We start from the raw sequence: 12,994 nt of genomic DNA, 5'->3' as shown, positions 1-12,994 counted from the left end.
CCTGTGGTAGTCCCATCCCTGTCCTGAACCGCCCCCTAGTGGTTAGACTGGACAGAGAGTTGGAGGTGAGGAAGAGAAGTGAGTTCTGAAGTGCGGAAGATGATGAAGATGATGATGAAGCCTGGAAACAGCCTGAGTTAAAGGCACATTTCACTCAACAGTGATCTGTGACGGTGGATTCAGTATGTTCAGTTTTCTGGGTGTTACAGTTTTCTCCTTACAGCGGTGTGTTGCATTATGGGCTGCGGCCCCCAGCAGCTCTCACATGTGACCTGCAGCTGCTGAGCTCCTGGCCAGGTCGCAGGTTTCAGGTGACGTTAATTGTGCAGATTGCTGTGGCAGCTGCTTTCTTCTTCTACAGTCCAGACCAGACGCATGTGACCGTGATGTCACAGTGATGTCAGCAGCTTGATCAGCTCTGTTCTGTCAGCTGCTGCTGGCAACATGCTGCTCAGGTTGGCAACATGCTGCTCAGGTTGGCAACATGCTGCTCAGGTTGGCAACATGCTGCTCAGGTTGGCAACATGCTGCTGATGCCGCCCTGGTTGGTAAATGTTGATGTTGCTCCGGTTTACAGCGTGTTGCTAATGCTGCTGTGGTTAATATTTTGCTGATGTTTTGGTTAACAATGTGTTGCTGATTATTGTTGACATGTTGCCAAAGTTGCTTGATTGACACAATGCTGATGTTGCTCTGATCGACATGTCGCTGATGTTGCCCTGGTTGACAACATGCTGCTGAAGTTGCACTGGCTTGCAATATCCTTTTAAAGATGATTTAGAGTTGTTGTGCCTGCCAACATACTGCTGACATTGTTGTGGTTGCAGCAGGCTGATGTTGCCATGTTGCTGTGGTTGCAGCAGGTTGCAGTTGATGTTTCTGTGGTTGCAGCGGGTTGATGTTGCTGTGGTTGCAGCAGGTTGCAGTTGATGTTGCTGTGGTTGCAGCGGGTTGATGTTGCTGTGGTTGCAGCAGGTTGCAGTTGATGTTTCTGTGGTTGCAGCGGGTTGATGTTGCTGTGGTTGCAGCAGGTTGCAGTTGATGTTTCTGTGGTTGCAGCGGGTTGATGTTGCTGTGGTTGCAGCAGGTTGCAGTTGATGTTGCTGTGGTTGCAGCAGGTTGATGTTGCCGTGGTTGCAGCAGGTTGCAGTTGATGTTGCTGTGGTTGCAGCAGGTTGATGTTGCCGTGGTTGCAGCAGGTTGCAGTTGATGTTGCTGTGGTTGCAGCAGGTTGATGTTGCCGTGGTTGCAGCAGGTTGATGTTGCCGTGGTTGCCACATGTTGATGTTGCTGTGGTTGCAGCGGGTTGATGTTGCCGTGGTTGCCACATGTTGATGTTGCTGTGGTTGCAGCGGGTTGATGTTGCCGTGGTTGCAGCAGGTTGATGTTGCTGTGGTTGCAGCAGCCTGACGTTGCAGTGGTTGCCACAGGTTGATGTTGCTGTGGTTGCAGCAGCTTGATGTTGCCACGTTGCTGTGGTTGCAGCAGCTTGATGTTGCCGTGGTTGCTGCAGGTTGATGTTGTCGTGGTTGCAGCAGTTTGCAGTAGGTTGATGTTGCTGTGGTTGCAGCAGCTTGATGTTGCCGTGGTTGCTGCAGGTTGGTCAACACAGGTTGATGTTGCTGTGGTTGACACAGGTTGATGTTGCTGTGGTTGCAGCAGGTTGACACGTTGATGTTGCTGTGGTTGCAGCAGGTTGACACAGGTTGATGTTGCTGTGGTTGATACAGGTTGATGTTGCCGTGGTTGCAGCAGGTTGACACAGGTTGATGTTGCCGTGGTTGCAGCAGGTTGGTCAACACAGGTTGATGTTGCCGTGGTTGCAGCAGGTTGATGTTGCCGTGGTTGCCACACGTTGATGTTGCTGTGGTTGCAGTAGGTTGACACAGGTTGATGTTGCTGTGGTTGCAGCAGGTTGACACAGGTTGATGTTGCTGTGGTTGCAATAGGTTGACACAGGTTGATGTTGCTGTGGTTGCAGCAGGTTGATGTTGCCGTGGTTGCAGCAGGTTGACACAGGTTGATGTTGCTGTGGTTGCAGCAGGTTGACACAGGTAGATGTTGCTGTGGTTGCAGCAGGTTGACACAGGTTGATGTTGCTGTGGTTGCAGCAGGTTGACACAGGTTGATGTTGCTGTGGTTGCAGCAGGTTGACACAGATAGATGTTGCTGTGGTTGCAGCAGGTTTACCAAGCCTTTACACAGTAAAATTGTTGTTTATGTCCTGATGTACCATGGAAAGCAGAGTCCCTGTTTCAGCACTGAGAGGCGCTGCTCACCGCGGCAGGGGCTTGCTGTTGTGTTGTTGGTCTGGTTGCTCAGTGTGGTGGTTCTGCTGTGCATGGTGAGCGGTGTGGGTCAGTCAGTCATGGTCAGAGTAATGTTAGCTCAGAGCACCAATCACAGTAGGCCCTCAGAGCTGTTTCTAAATCCTGTCTGAACACTCATCTTTGTTCACCTGCAGTGAAGATGAATGGGATTTTTGGAATATGTTTGCCAGTTGTTCTGTTCTGAAAATGGATGAAATAATGTACAGACCCGGTGAAGGTAGAACTGAAACATAACTTACCTATTTACTAGAAGCAGAGCAGCAACACATTTCCCCCACTCGTGTCTGGCTTAAGCCGTTTTCTCCAAGGAGCCCCAGAAATCTGAAAGCTAAGATGCCAGCTGAATTAGCCGTCTATTGAACACACCAACACACATACACACACATTAACTTTCTGCCATCATCTCAGTTCTGTTTTCTGAAAGCTTGACTTATGTTAAAATGGTCTGAATAGGAAGTTTCTTTCTCTTCTGTGTGAACTGACAAATCATCCTGACGCCCAGACGCTGTTGTTGTGTTACAGAGCGCTACCGCTGGTTTGTTGACATGGTCTGCACATGGACGCCAAACCCCCTCCTAACAGAAAATTCATTTCAGGTCACAATGTGTGAAAAAATTGTGTGGAGGTTCTCAGTCAGCAGGTCCTGGTTCCCCACACAGATATGGATGCAGGTCAGCTGGACTGTGGGTAGATTCTTGAAGACGTTTCTCTTCTCTTCCAGTTACTTCAGGTTGTTGGCTCATTAATGCTCCTCCCTGTTGTGACAATGGCCGTTTAGGTCACCTGCCTCCAGGAGTCAACAAGACTTAAGACGGTGGTCACAACAGGGAGGAGCATTAACTCTCCAGTAGCATCAACCACCTGGAGAACGTCCCCACAGGTGAAACAGCTGGGACGCCACAGCTGTCTGTCAGAACTGAGGAAACTTCTTGGATGAGAAGAGAAACGTCTTCAAGAACCTACAGACTGTCCAGTTGACCTCCATTCTCTGTGTGGACGTGCGAACCGTTTGTCAGGAGAAGATGATCTGCCAGCAAAACCAGTTAAATTGGCAGGTCGAGCACGCTGAAGGTTAGCATGAACAGTCAGAGCCTGTTGGCTTCAGTCTGCTCGCAGCATGAAGAACAAGCTGTTGTCTGACGTGGAGTAGGGAGTCAGCTGGGACACACTGGGTCACTCTTTTAGGCTTTCCTGCACCTAGCTGGGAGTCACATTTAACAGCCAAGACAGCTTTCCAACACGATGCAGTCCTCAAGATCTGCCAGCTCCACATATCCAATACTCAACAAACGTTAATAGCATCAATCACCACACCCAGCTCTGACCAATCACTGTGTGGAGTTAATTAATTCTTCCTTAATACATGACCGACCTCTCAGTAAAGTTTCATGCAAATCTTTTCATAACTTTAAAAGAAGTCTTGCAAGAAGACAGATAGACAAACAGAATGGGACGAAAACAGAACCCCTGTCCCACTCAGATCTCTTCTGGTGATCTGCTGCTGCTTCCTGTTTTTGCGGTGGCTAGCAACAGACTGAACAATGCATTTCAGCTGCACATCACTCAGCACCTTGAAAATACACAATGACCAGTCAACCTTGTGGTTTTCTCCCAGCCTCCCCTCTGTCAGGGTCAGAAGGACCTGAAATACCTCAGAGGCATTTCTGCTTGAACACAGCTTGATTAGTTTCTCTTGATGCATCGACTAAACTATACATCCTGTTCCTGTTGCCATTCTCATCTCATCAAAGTCACTACAACCATCTTCAGAAACGCCAAAGAGCAACTGCTCATACATCCGTTTCTGCTGATGATCTCATTGGCTTCTGACAGTTTTGTCTGCAGAGCTCGTCCCTGGGACCGGCAACAAAATCAGACATGTTTGACTTTGTCTCTACCAAGACCTGGGAGAACTAAAACAGCGCTGAAGGCCGTATATCACAATAGACAGGTTTCTCCTGTGTGTTCCTGGAGATTCTCATGCCAGCTTTATACCAAACCACTATTCAACTGGTTTCACTGTCACAGACCAGTTTTCAATGTTGCAATAAAATCATGAGTTTTGCTAGAGTCGGTGCATATAACCGTCGTTTGGGTCATTCGGTGTAAAGTGGTCAGGAAAATTATTCGTAGCTGTGTTATGTCAGTCTTTCTCTGGGCTCGACATTCTGATAAAATCAAACGTTTAAATAATCTGAAGTCTTAAGTCATGACTAGGGCCCGATCGATATGGATTTTTTGGGGCCAATGCCTATTCCGATATTAGGGAATAAAAAAATCAGATAACTGATATATCGGCCGATTAAATTTTTTACATTTTTCAATTAAAAAAAGACGAAATACCTGCTTTGGATGGCTTAAATATAGTTCCAAACACGTGTTACAAAGATAAATTGAAGGGAGAACATCTTACTATTTTCAAATACTTTTATTATCACGATCACGGAATCGCGGAATTAGCCAAATAAAATGGAATCTATTTTTAACAGAATATCCCGGAATTTGACATGATTTGAATGAAATGTTGTTTTTCTGTGCAATATGAACGTATGTCTGGGGAAATTACACGGAGGGAAGCAAATCTGGGTGGCACAACCCCTCCAGTCTCACCTGCACCTGCACCACCAAGAAAAAAACATTCCAACACCTGCACCGGCACCGTACGAGTCCAAAAGGCAAAGAAACTTTCCAGCTACAGCAGCGCACTGACATAGATTGTGTAACAAAGAGAAGAGTTGCCACTCCGCTCTATTTTCACTGACTAACAGCAGCACACTGGCTTAGCTTGTCTATTCAGAGAAGAGGTATCACTTCGGCGTATTTTCCAATCTATGTTATCACGTGCATACTACTGCTTATTCATTGGTAGCTGAATTGTTAGGTCTGTTTAATAAGTAATTCACATTTTTAAAATAAATAATAATTTAACATATTGTTCAATCATTAATAACATCATTTTCACCTTTTATTTCTATAACAACGTAATTGTTAAATAAATAAATAAACTGTTGTTTATTTGTTGCCTCAAATAATTTAAGGTAATTTCTATTCCATTTGTGTGCATTTTAGTCATTAACATTAAAAACACACTCTTTTGCTGGTAAAATAAGAGTAAAATGAAAAAAACGGAATTCCCAAAAATTAAAACGGAAAAAACGGAATTTGGGAAAAAATAAAACAAAATTTATAGGGCCCTATGAAGTAGAATTCATGGTAGGGCTGTTATTGGTGTGCATTACATTGCACAGTGTCTAATGAAGTGGTCAGTGAGTGTATTTAATTAATTATTATTTGTAGGTAATAGGTAGGTGGATAAACAGCGTCATAAAAGTCTCTGGTAAAACATGATTTGAAATGTGCCTCTCTGATTTCCTCTAAACGTGCGTTCATATTTTCTTTCCTCCATGAAGTTATAACTTTGACCAGAAACGCTTTTCCCTCCTCAACGCCATAAGTTAAAAAACACAATCCGTGCGCTGCTGTAAATGAACGCAGCCCACAGGGTTTCTGCATGGCGACGACGCGTTATCCTAATGTGCTCCGGCCTGATCTAGTCTGCCAGCATGCAAAGTGCTTAGCAAGGTCATATTTAAGCTAGGTCATCCTAACTTTAGCTTGCTAACACATCAGTCAAGCGTGACAGACACAACGAGGCACGCCATGGGGAAATACAAACTTAATGAGTTATTGTTTATTTCCCAAACTAGTTATAAACTTACCATTGAGGCAAACCGCTGGGCTCAGTAAATGCGCTGTCGGCTCTTCAGTCTTCTCACTACTTCACTCTGTTGTGGGGTGACTGTGAAAGGAGTCGGAGTGCCCTCTACTGGATACGTAACGCAAGAACATCATTTCTAAGAAAACACCATATTCCCTGCATTTTATTAGTGAAAAATAAGTGTTAACATCGGCATCAGTCAGCCAGCTTTTGGCCAATTACCGATTATTCTCTAATGGCTATAATCGGCCGAATAAATCGGTCGGGCCCTATGACTCATGCAAATAGCAAAATTCAATGACATGAACATTGTCAGCAACGAGCTGGAGCGCTCTCTTCAGCACCAGAACAGGAAGGAGCAAGCTTGGTAGATAGCACAGACTCTAGCAAAACTCTGATAATTTTATGCCGACAGTGGAAATTTGTGTGCTACAGTGAAATTGTCTAAAATGTTTGTTTGGTGTTTGGTGTAAGGCAGGCATATATCTGCGACTAAAAAAGACTGAAACTCCTCGAGGAAGTTGCCCAGTATGTCCCTTCACTCAGTCCCAGTCAGACAGGTGGTGGGGGGGTTCATTTCATTTGTTTTTATGTGTCTAAATGTCCCGTCTACCTGCATCTCATTCAGTTTAGATTGTTAGGGTTCATTCAGTGCCATGTAACTACTTCATGGTGGGTGAGTTAGTCACCACAGTGACATCATAAGGTCACAGAGCCAGCCACTGATATCAAGAGGTTTCTGTTTGTCTGAAAGGAAATACTCTGAGGCTGCTGTGAACCAGCCAGTTAGCTCTATGTGAGTGTCCTGAACAGATGTATGCTGGCATGAGTTATAGCTGTTACACATGGTTTTAATGTTAAGATGCCAGTAACCAACAACCAACAAGACCAATTAAACCAGGCTCACGATAGCGTCAGGTGTTAGTGCTCACAAAATGTGTAAGTGAAAAGTCATTGGTAGCCTGTTGATATTAATGATAGCATGCAATTTTAGCAGTGGCACTCATAATTCTAAATATAGGGGAAGCACTGGCTGGGTCACAGTGCAGACCAGAATGAACCCTGACGAGCAGCCTTTGAGTATTTTGTATTGTAAGCATGCTTATTGTTGTTGAAGTGGCATGTGAATCTGCACTGCTGAGTCCCAGGACAAGACTTGTGGTGTGTCCATGTGAAGCTGCTCTGCAGAGGCAGGACGGGTTTTCTTCCTGTTGTGTTTCTTCTGTCTTTCTCTAACCTCTATGAAACTGCACCGTATCAGCTGACATGGTTTTATTGAATACTGAGATCAGAACATGCTTTCTTTACTGCATTTCTTTTACAGAGCTTGAGAAATATTAATTATGAATCTACAGTACTGCAAATGTGCATGCATAATAAATACCTTTGATGTGCAGTGTGATCCCAGCACAAACAGTCTGGAGAACCTCCATCAGTGGAGGCAGTATTGCACTTGATTTTTATCTGTAACCACCCAAACACAACTGGTTTCCAAAGCTTGAGTCAGAACCCAAATGAGGTACTTTGAAATTGGTCCCTAAAATATTCTGGGGAAATTGAAATGTAAACATTGTGTGCCCTTGGTTGGCATTTGAAGTTTGTGAGAATGTGGGTTTTTTAGGAAACATTTGGAAACCAGTGGTGTGCTGTGTGCTCAGTCTGACACTGGTGTCACTCTCTCCCCAGGTCGTTCAACCTGTTGTTTAGCGGTCAGTATGGCAGTAGTCATCAGGCTGCAGGGTCTGCCCATAGTGGCCGGCACCATGGACATCAGACACTTCTTTTCTGGCCTCACCATCCCTGACGGGGGCGTGCACATTGTGGGGGGCGAGCACGGCGAGGCCTTCATCGTCTTTGCCACTGATGAGGACGCCCGGCTGGGGATGATGCGTATGGGTGGGTCCATAAAGGGCTCCAAAGTGTCGCTGTTGCTTAGCAGTAAGACAGAGATGCAGAATATGATTGAGCTGAGCCGCCGCAGGTTTGAGACCGGGGCGGCTGCTGTGGAGACAGCCGCACCTACGGCTGGGAATGCCAACCGACAGGCAGGCCCCGCCCCAATACCCACCGTGGGCCAGCCGGGGGCCGGAGGAAGGAGCAGCAGCCATGGTAACCAGGGCTTTGGTAATGCCCAGCCCTCAGTAACAGCAGCAAGCTCATCTCAGGAGCCACAGGGCAACAAGGCGGTGGCCAGCCTTGCCAGCGTCGCACCCAGCTTCACCAACAGCTACAGCTCCGCCCCCACCATCACCACGGCCATGGCCTCACTCAACTCAGGACCTCCACCCATCCCTCCCCTTCCCAGCATGCCCTCTATGCCACCCATGCCCACACTGCCCACCATGCCTGTTCCTCCCCCTGTCTCCTCCCTCCCTCCTGTCCCTACTGTCTCCCCCCTCTCCCAGGGACCCCCAGTACCTCCCATGTCCCACCTGCCCCACATGTCCTCCCTGCCCCCCTTCAATCCCTCTCTGCCTCCTCCAGCTGGTCTGGGCTCTGGTCTCCCTTTGGGAACCCCCAACCCCATGCTTTTCAACCCCCTCTCCCCCCTGGCCTCACTTGGCCTCCAGGCCCACATGAAGGCCGCCGCTGCCGCCGCCGCCACAGCAGGTGGAGTAGCCAATCCAGACGAGCTGTTTGTCCTCCTGCAAAACCTGCCGTTCTCCTGCTCTGAGGTGGAGGTCAGGGAGTTTTTCCGAGGTCTGGGGGTGGAGGGTGTTCGCCTGCTGAGGGACGGGCAGGGCCGACCGACTGGCAGGGCAATGGTCAAATTCTTTGCACCCCAGGACAGCTTTGAGGCAGTAAAGCGGGGCGGTGGCATGATGGGTCAAAGGTTCATTGAGATTTCTCCAGCAACTGAACGGCAGTGGGCCAGCATCAACGGCAGCACGACAGGCCTTGCCCCTCACAACAAATCGCACAACAGTAATGAGTCACAGGACCAGCATCACCGTGGCAATGCTGGGCCGGGGGCGGGAGGTAGGGATCAGCGTGGGAGGTCACGCTCTCCTCACCGTCAGGAATTCTGCATCTACCTTAAGGGCCTTCCATACGAAGCTGAGAAGAAACAGATCCAGGAGTTCTTCAAGAATCTGGCTATTGTAGAGGACAGTATCTACATTGCTTACGGGCCCAACGGGCGAGCTACAGGAGAAGGATTCCTGGAGTTCAAGACAGAGCAGGATTATAAGACTGCTCTGGGTGCTCACATGCAGTACATGGGGAGCCGCTTCATCCAGGTCCACCCAATCAGTCGTAAGGGAATGCTCGAAAAGATTGACAGCATCCGCAAACGTTCCGTGGCCCAGGGTGATGGCAAGAACCAGGACGGGTCAAAAGCTCCGAGGAACTGCGCCCACATCACTAACATCCCATACAACGTCTCCAAGAAGGATGTCCGCGCCTTCCTGGAGGGAGTGGGGCTCTACGAGGACAGCCTAAAGGTTCTGACAGATAACCACGGCAATGGTTTGGGCCAAGCCATCTTCCAGCTGCGGACAGAGGAGGATGCCCGCAAGGCCGAGAGGCTGCACCGCCAGAAACTCAATGGCCGCGATGCCTTCGTCCACCTTGTCACATTTGAACAGATGAAGGAGATTGAGAGAAATCCTCCTCCACAGAACAAGAGGGGCCAGCGGAACCAGAACCAGAACCAGCAGAACCAGATCCAGCACCAGCCCAGCCAGCCCAGCCCCCAGCAGCCCCAGATCAATCCATTTGCTGGGATGAGTGGAGAGGAGTTTAACTTTCTTAGGAACACTATGGGTAACCTCAACAGCGCCCCTTTTGTCTCGCCATTCTCAGCTCCAGGGAATGGGCTGGCAGGTCCTCCTCCTCTCCCTCCTCTGGCCGCAGGGCTTGGGGAGGTCAGTCTGGGTGTAGCTCCTCCACTAGTAGCTGGTTTACCTGGAGCTCCAATCCTGGAGCCGCCAGGCTTCCGACCAGGAGCTGCAGGAGGAGCTCCATTCGGCCAGGATGGGCTGAGAGGCCTGGCACCTTTCGACAACACAAACAGGAAAGGAGCGGGAGGACAGAACCGTGGGGGCGGGGCAAACAGCAACCAGAGTCGCCCAGGGGGTGGGGCAGGAAGCGGACAGCAGGTGTTTGGTCCTGGAGCCGAAGGTCTGCGGAACCAGCCAGCCACCGGCGGGCCCAGCAATGCCAGCAGTCAGCGTGGCACTGGTGGGCCAACCATCGTGAAGCTCCAGAACATGCCCTTCACAGTGACGGTGGATGAGATAATGGACTTCTTCTATGGTTACCAGGTGCTGCCCGGCTCCGTCTGCCTGCAGTTCAGTGAGAAAGGCCTGCCGACAGGTGAGGCCATGGTGGCCTTCCAGAGTCATGAGGAGGCCGCTGCTGCCGTCATGGACCTCAATGATAGACCCATTGGAGCACGCAAGGTCAAAATCAGCCTGGGCTAGAACCCAGAACAGAACGGACCATCAAGAACCAACCCATCATGAACCAAGCCCTCTCTGCCCAGTCCAGAAAACATTTTGTCTACTGTCTACCAATCAGTACTGAAGCTCCGCCCCCTGTGTTAGGTAAAGGCAGGTAAGCCCCTCCCCTGCAGTCTGTCCAGGAAGAGAAATCTAATCGATTCATTCCTCTTTCCCTCAGTTCCTCCTCTGACTCTGATAGCACAAACTAACTGCTTTCACTTAATGATGATGATGATGATGATGATGGTTACTGTGGCAGCAATCTTTGGCCACTCCTATTGGTCTTGCAAATTCTGTATATGACAACACAGCTTTTTGTCAAATCATGTACAGAGCTGGAGCACACCTGAACTCACCTGTTGTGTTGCGACGATGATGATGATGATGATGATGATGATGAGGCTGACAAGCGTTTTTTTCCCCCCATGGTATGAGCTTAACCTGTGCTGTGTTGCTGTGGTAACGTCTATATGCTCCGTTGCTATGGTAAAGTTTATATGCTCTGTTGCTATGGTAAAGTCTCCATGCTCTGTTGATATGATAAAATGTTTTCATGTTTTATGCTCTTTTTTATGTTCTGTTGCTATGGTAAAATGTAGACGAAAAGCTTTGTTACCATGGTGAAATGTTATGCTTTGTTGCTATGGTAAAATCATTACTTGCTCTGTTGCTATGGTAAAATTTTGATGAAAAGCTATGTTGCCATGATCAAATGTGTATGGTGTTTACCGAGGTAAAATGTTGACATGCCCTGTTGCTATGGAAAAAAAAATACTGACATCAAGGTCTGTTGCTATGGTAAATTTTGCCCTGTTGCTATGGTTAAAAATGGCTGAATTGCTGTAACAAAGTGTTGAAGAATGCGTTGTTGCCATGGTAACGTGGACCACAGTGCTCTCTGTTGCTGTGCTGTGGATGTGGGGTGCAGAGTGCTGACTCATGTTTGTGCTGTAAATAATGACTTGTGTTGCTGTTTGGAAAACTGCTTCCTCTTCCAGTGTTGGACGCCACCGCACATGCTCAGTAGCTGTGTGGACTGTTGAGCTGTAATGACCTGTAGTCTTGTGTCATTATAGTGTTTTAGTGTAGTAGCTTTTTTTTTCTGTCTGTATGATATGATCTTTGTGTACGTTTGATATTTTTTTGATTTGATTTCCTGTCAGTGTACATACAACCAACCAACTTCCATGATGTGGAGTCTCCTTTGCTTTGGCCAATAAAAGGACATTCCTGATGCAAATGACCTCTCCTTCACTATCAGCTCTCTGTTGATCTGTCTGCTCCTCTTCCTGAAGTAGCTGACTCTCCGAGTCATTTCTCGAAAAACTAGATGGGATTTGATGAAGAAGACGGGTTCCATGTTGAGTTCATGCCAAGGGATTTCTCATGTGAGGAACATCTGGTCTTCATGGACTGGGTGAAGATGTTTCAGCCTCAGGTTACAGAGAGCAGAGACGCTTCTCAGCTCTTTGGTCCATTTGAAGCAGCAACTCCATATTGATAATGAAAAACAATCAGATTGCATCTCCACATCCAGGCTAGCATGAAGGCTGACAAAAAAACAAGGGGGCTAATGTGCAGGCCAGAGGTTTTCAAATGTTTTCATGTTCTGGAACCCAAATTCACTTTGAGTTAGCCACAGACCTCCATTTGAAGTCATTTGGTCCTGGAAGAGGGCCTTACATCCAGAGAGATTTTTTTTCACAAGCATTTAAACACAAGAAATCTGATCCAACTGCACTTATCTGGTGTTATATATGTTACGTATCATGTTATAAATATTGTTTTAATCATTAGAAATATAGTTTTCCAGTAAAACTGAAATGACAATTGTAAAAGTTCAGACAACAAGGAAAATAATTCAGACAAACAAATGATTAAAACATTTAGTGATAAAGGTCAGATCAGTGATGCTGGATCAGATTTATTGTTTGTGAGGCTGCGATCAGATGCATTCACAAGCATTTGAACTGTTCCTCATGTTGCTGAAGGAAGACCTTCAAAGTCCCCCACAGGTCCCCAGACCTCACTTTGAACACCCATGACCTAGGCTAGTGGCCAGAGAAACAGCTAGGCCAGGATGGAAGCCAGTGGCTAGCTCAGCGCCCGGGCTAGCAGCTCCAGCTGATGTGAGGTTGTCGTTCATTGTTTAGGGAAGTACATGAACAGACACACACACACACACACACTCTGTCCTGCTGTGACTGAATATTATCTGCGAGCTCTGCGGTGTGACCTTTAACCTTCAGCCTCTCAGTCTAGAAAATAGGAGCCAGTTTGTGTCAGAGTGTAACATTAGCCAGGAGGGGGCGCCATCAGGACCAGGGTTTCATTTCTGAAGAGGAGCAGAACTTAACCACCAAACAGATTCACTGACACACACTCATACACACTGTGTATGTTTCATTGATGTGTGTGTGTGTGTGTGTGTGTGTGTGTGTGTGTGTGTGTGTGTGTGTGTGTGTGTGTGTGTCTTTGCCTGCCTGTTTTGAGGAGACTTG

General features: G+C 47.6%; 1 protein-coding gene across 1 annotated transcript in view; it reads left to right on the top strand.

Moving 5' to 3' along the window:
* The window catches only part of rbm12 (RNA binding motif protein 12), a 14,012-nt gene extending 2,265 nt beyond the window's left edge, over positions 1-11,747 (top strand). Inside the window, exon 2 of the mRNA XM_030052054.1 lies at positions 7,735-11,747. Within this exon, the coding sequence (XP_029907914.1) occupies positions 7,764-10,472 (2,709 nt within the window). The 5' untranslated portion in view covers positions 7,735-7,763 and the 3' untranslated portion in view covers positions 10,473-11,747. The remainder of the gene's footprint in view (positions 1-7,734) is intronic.
* Positions 11,748-12,994: the final 1,247 nt, after the last annotated feature.

Source organism: Myripristis murdjan, chromosome 5, assembly GCF_902150065.1.
Source record: "Myripristis murdjan chromosome 5, fMyrMur1.1, whole genome shotgun sequence".
Taxonomy (NCBI): domain Eukaryota; kingdom Metazoa; phylum Chordata; class Actinopteri; order Holocentriformes; family Holocentridae; genus Myripristis; species Myripristis murdjan.
The sequence above is the reverse complement of the archived record's forward strand: the minus strand, read 5'-3'. Positions and strand labels throughout refer to the sequence as shown.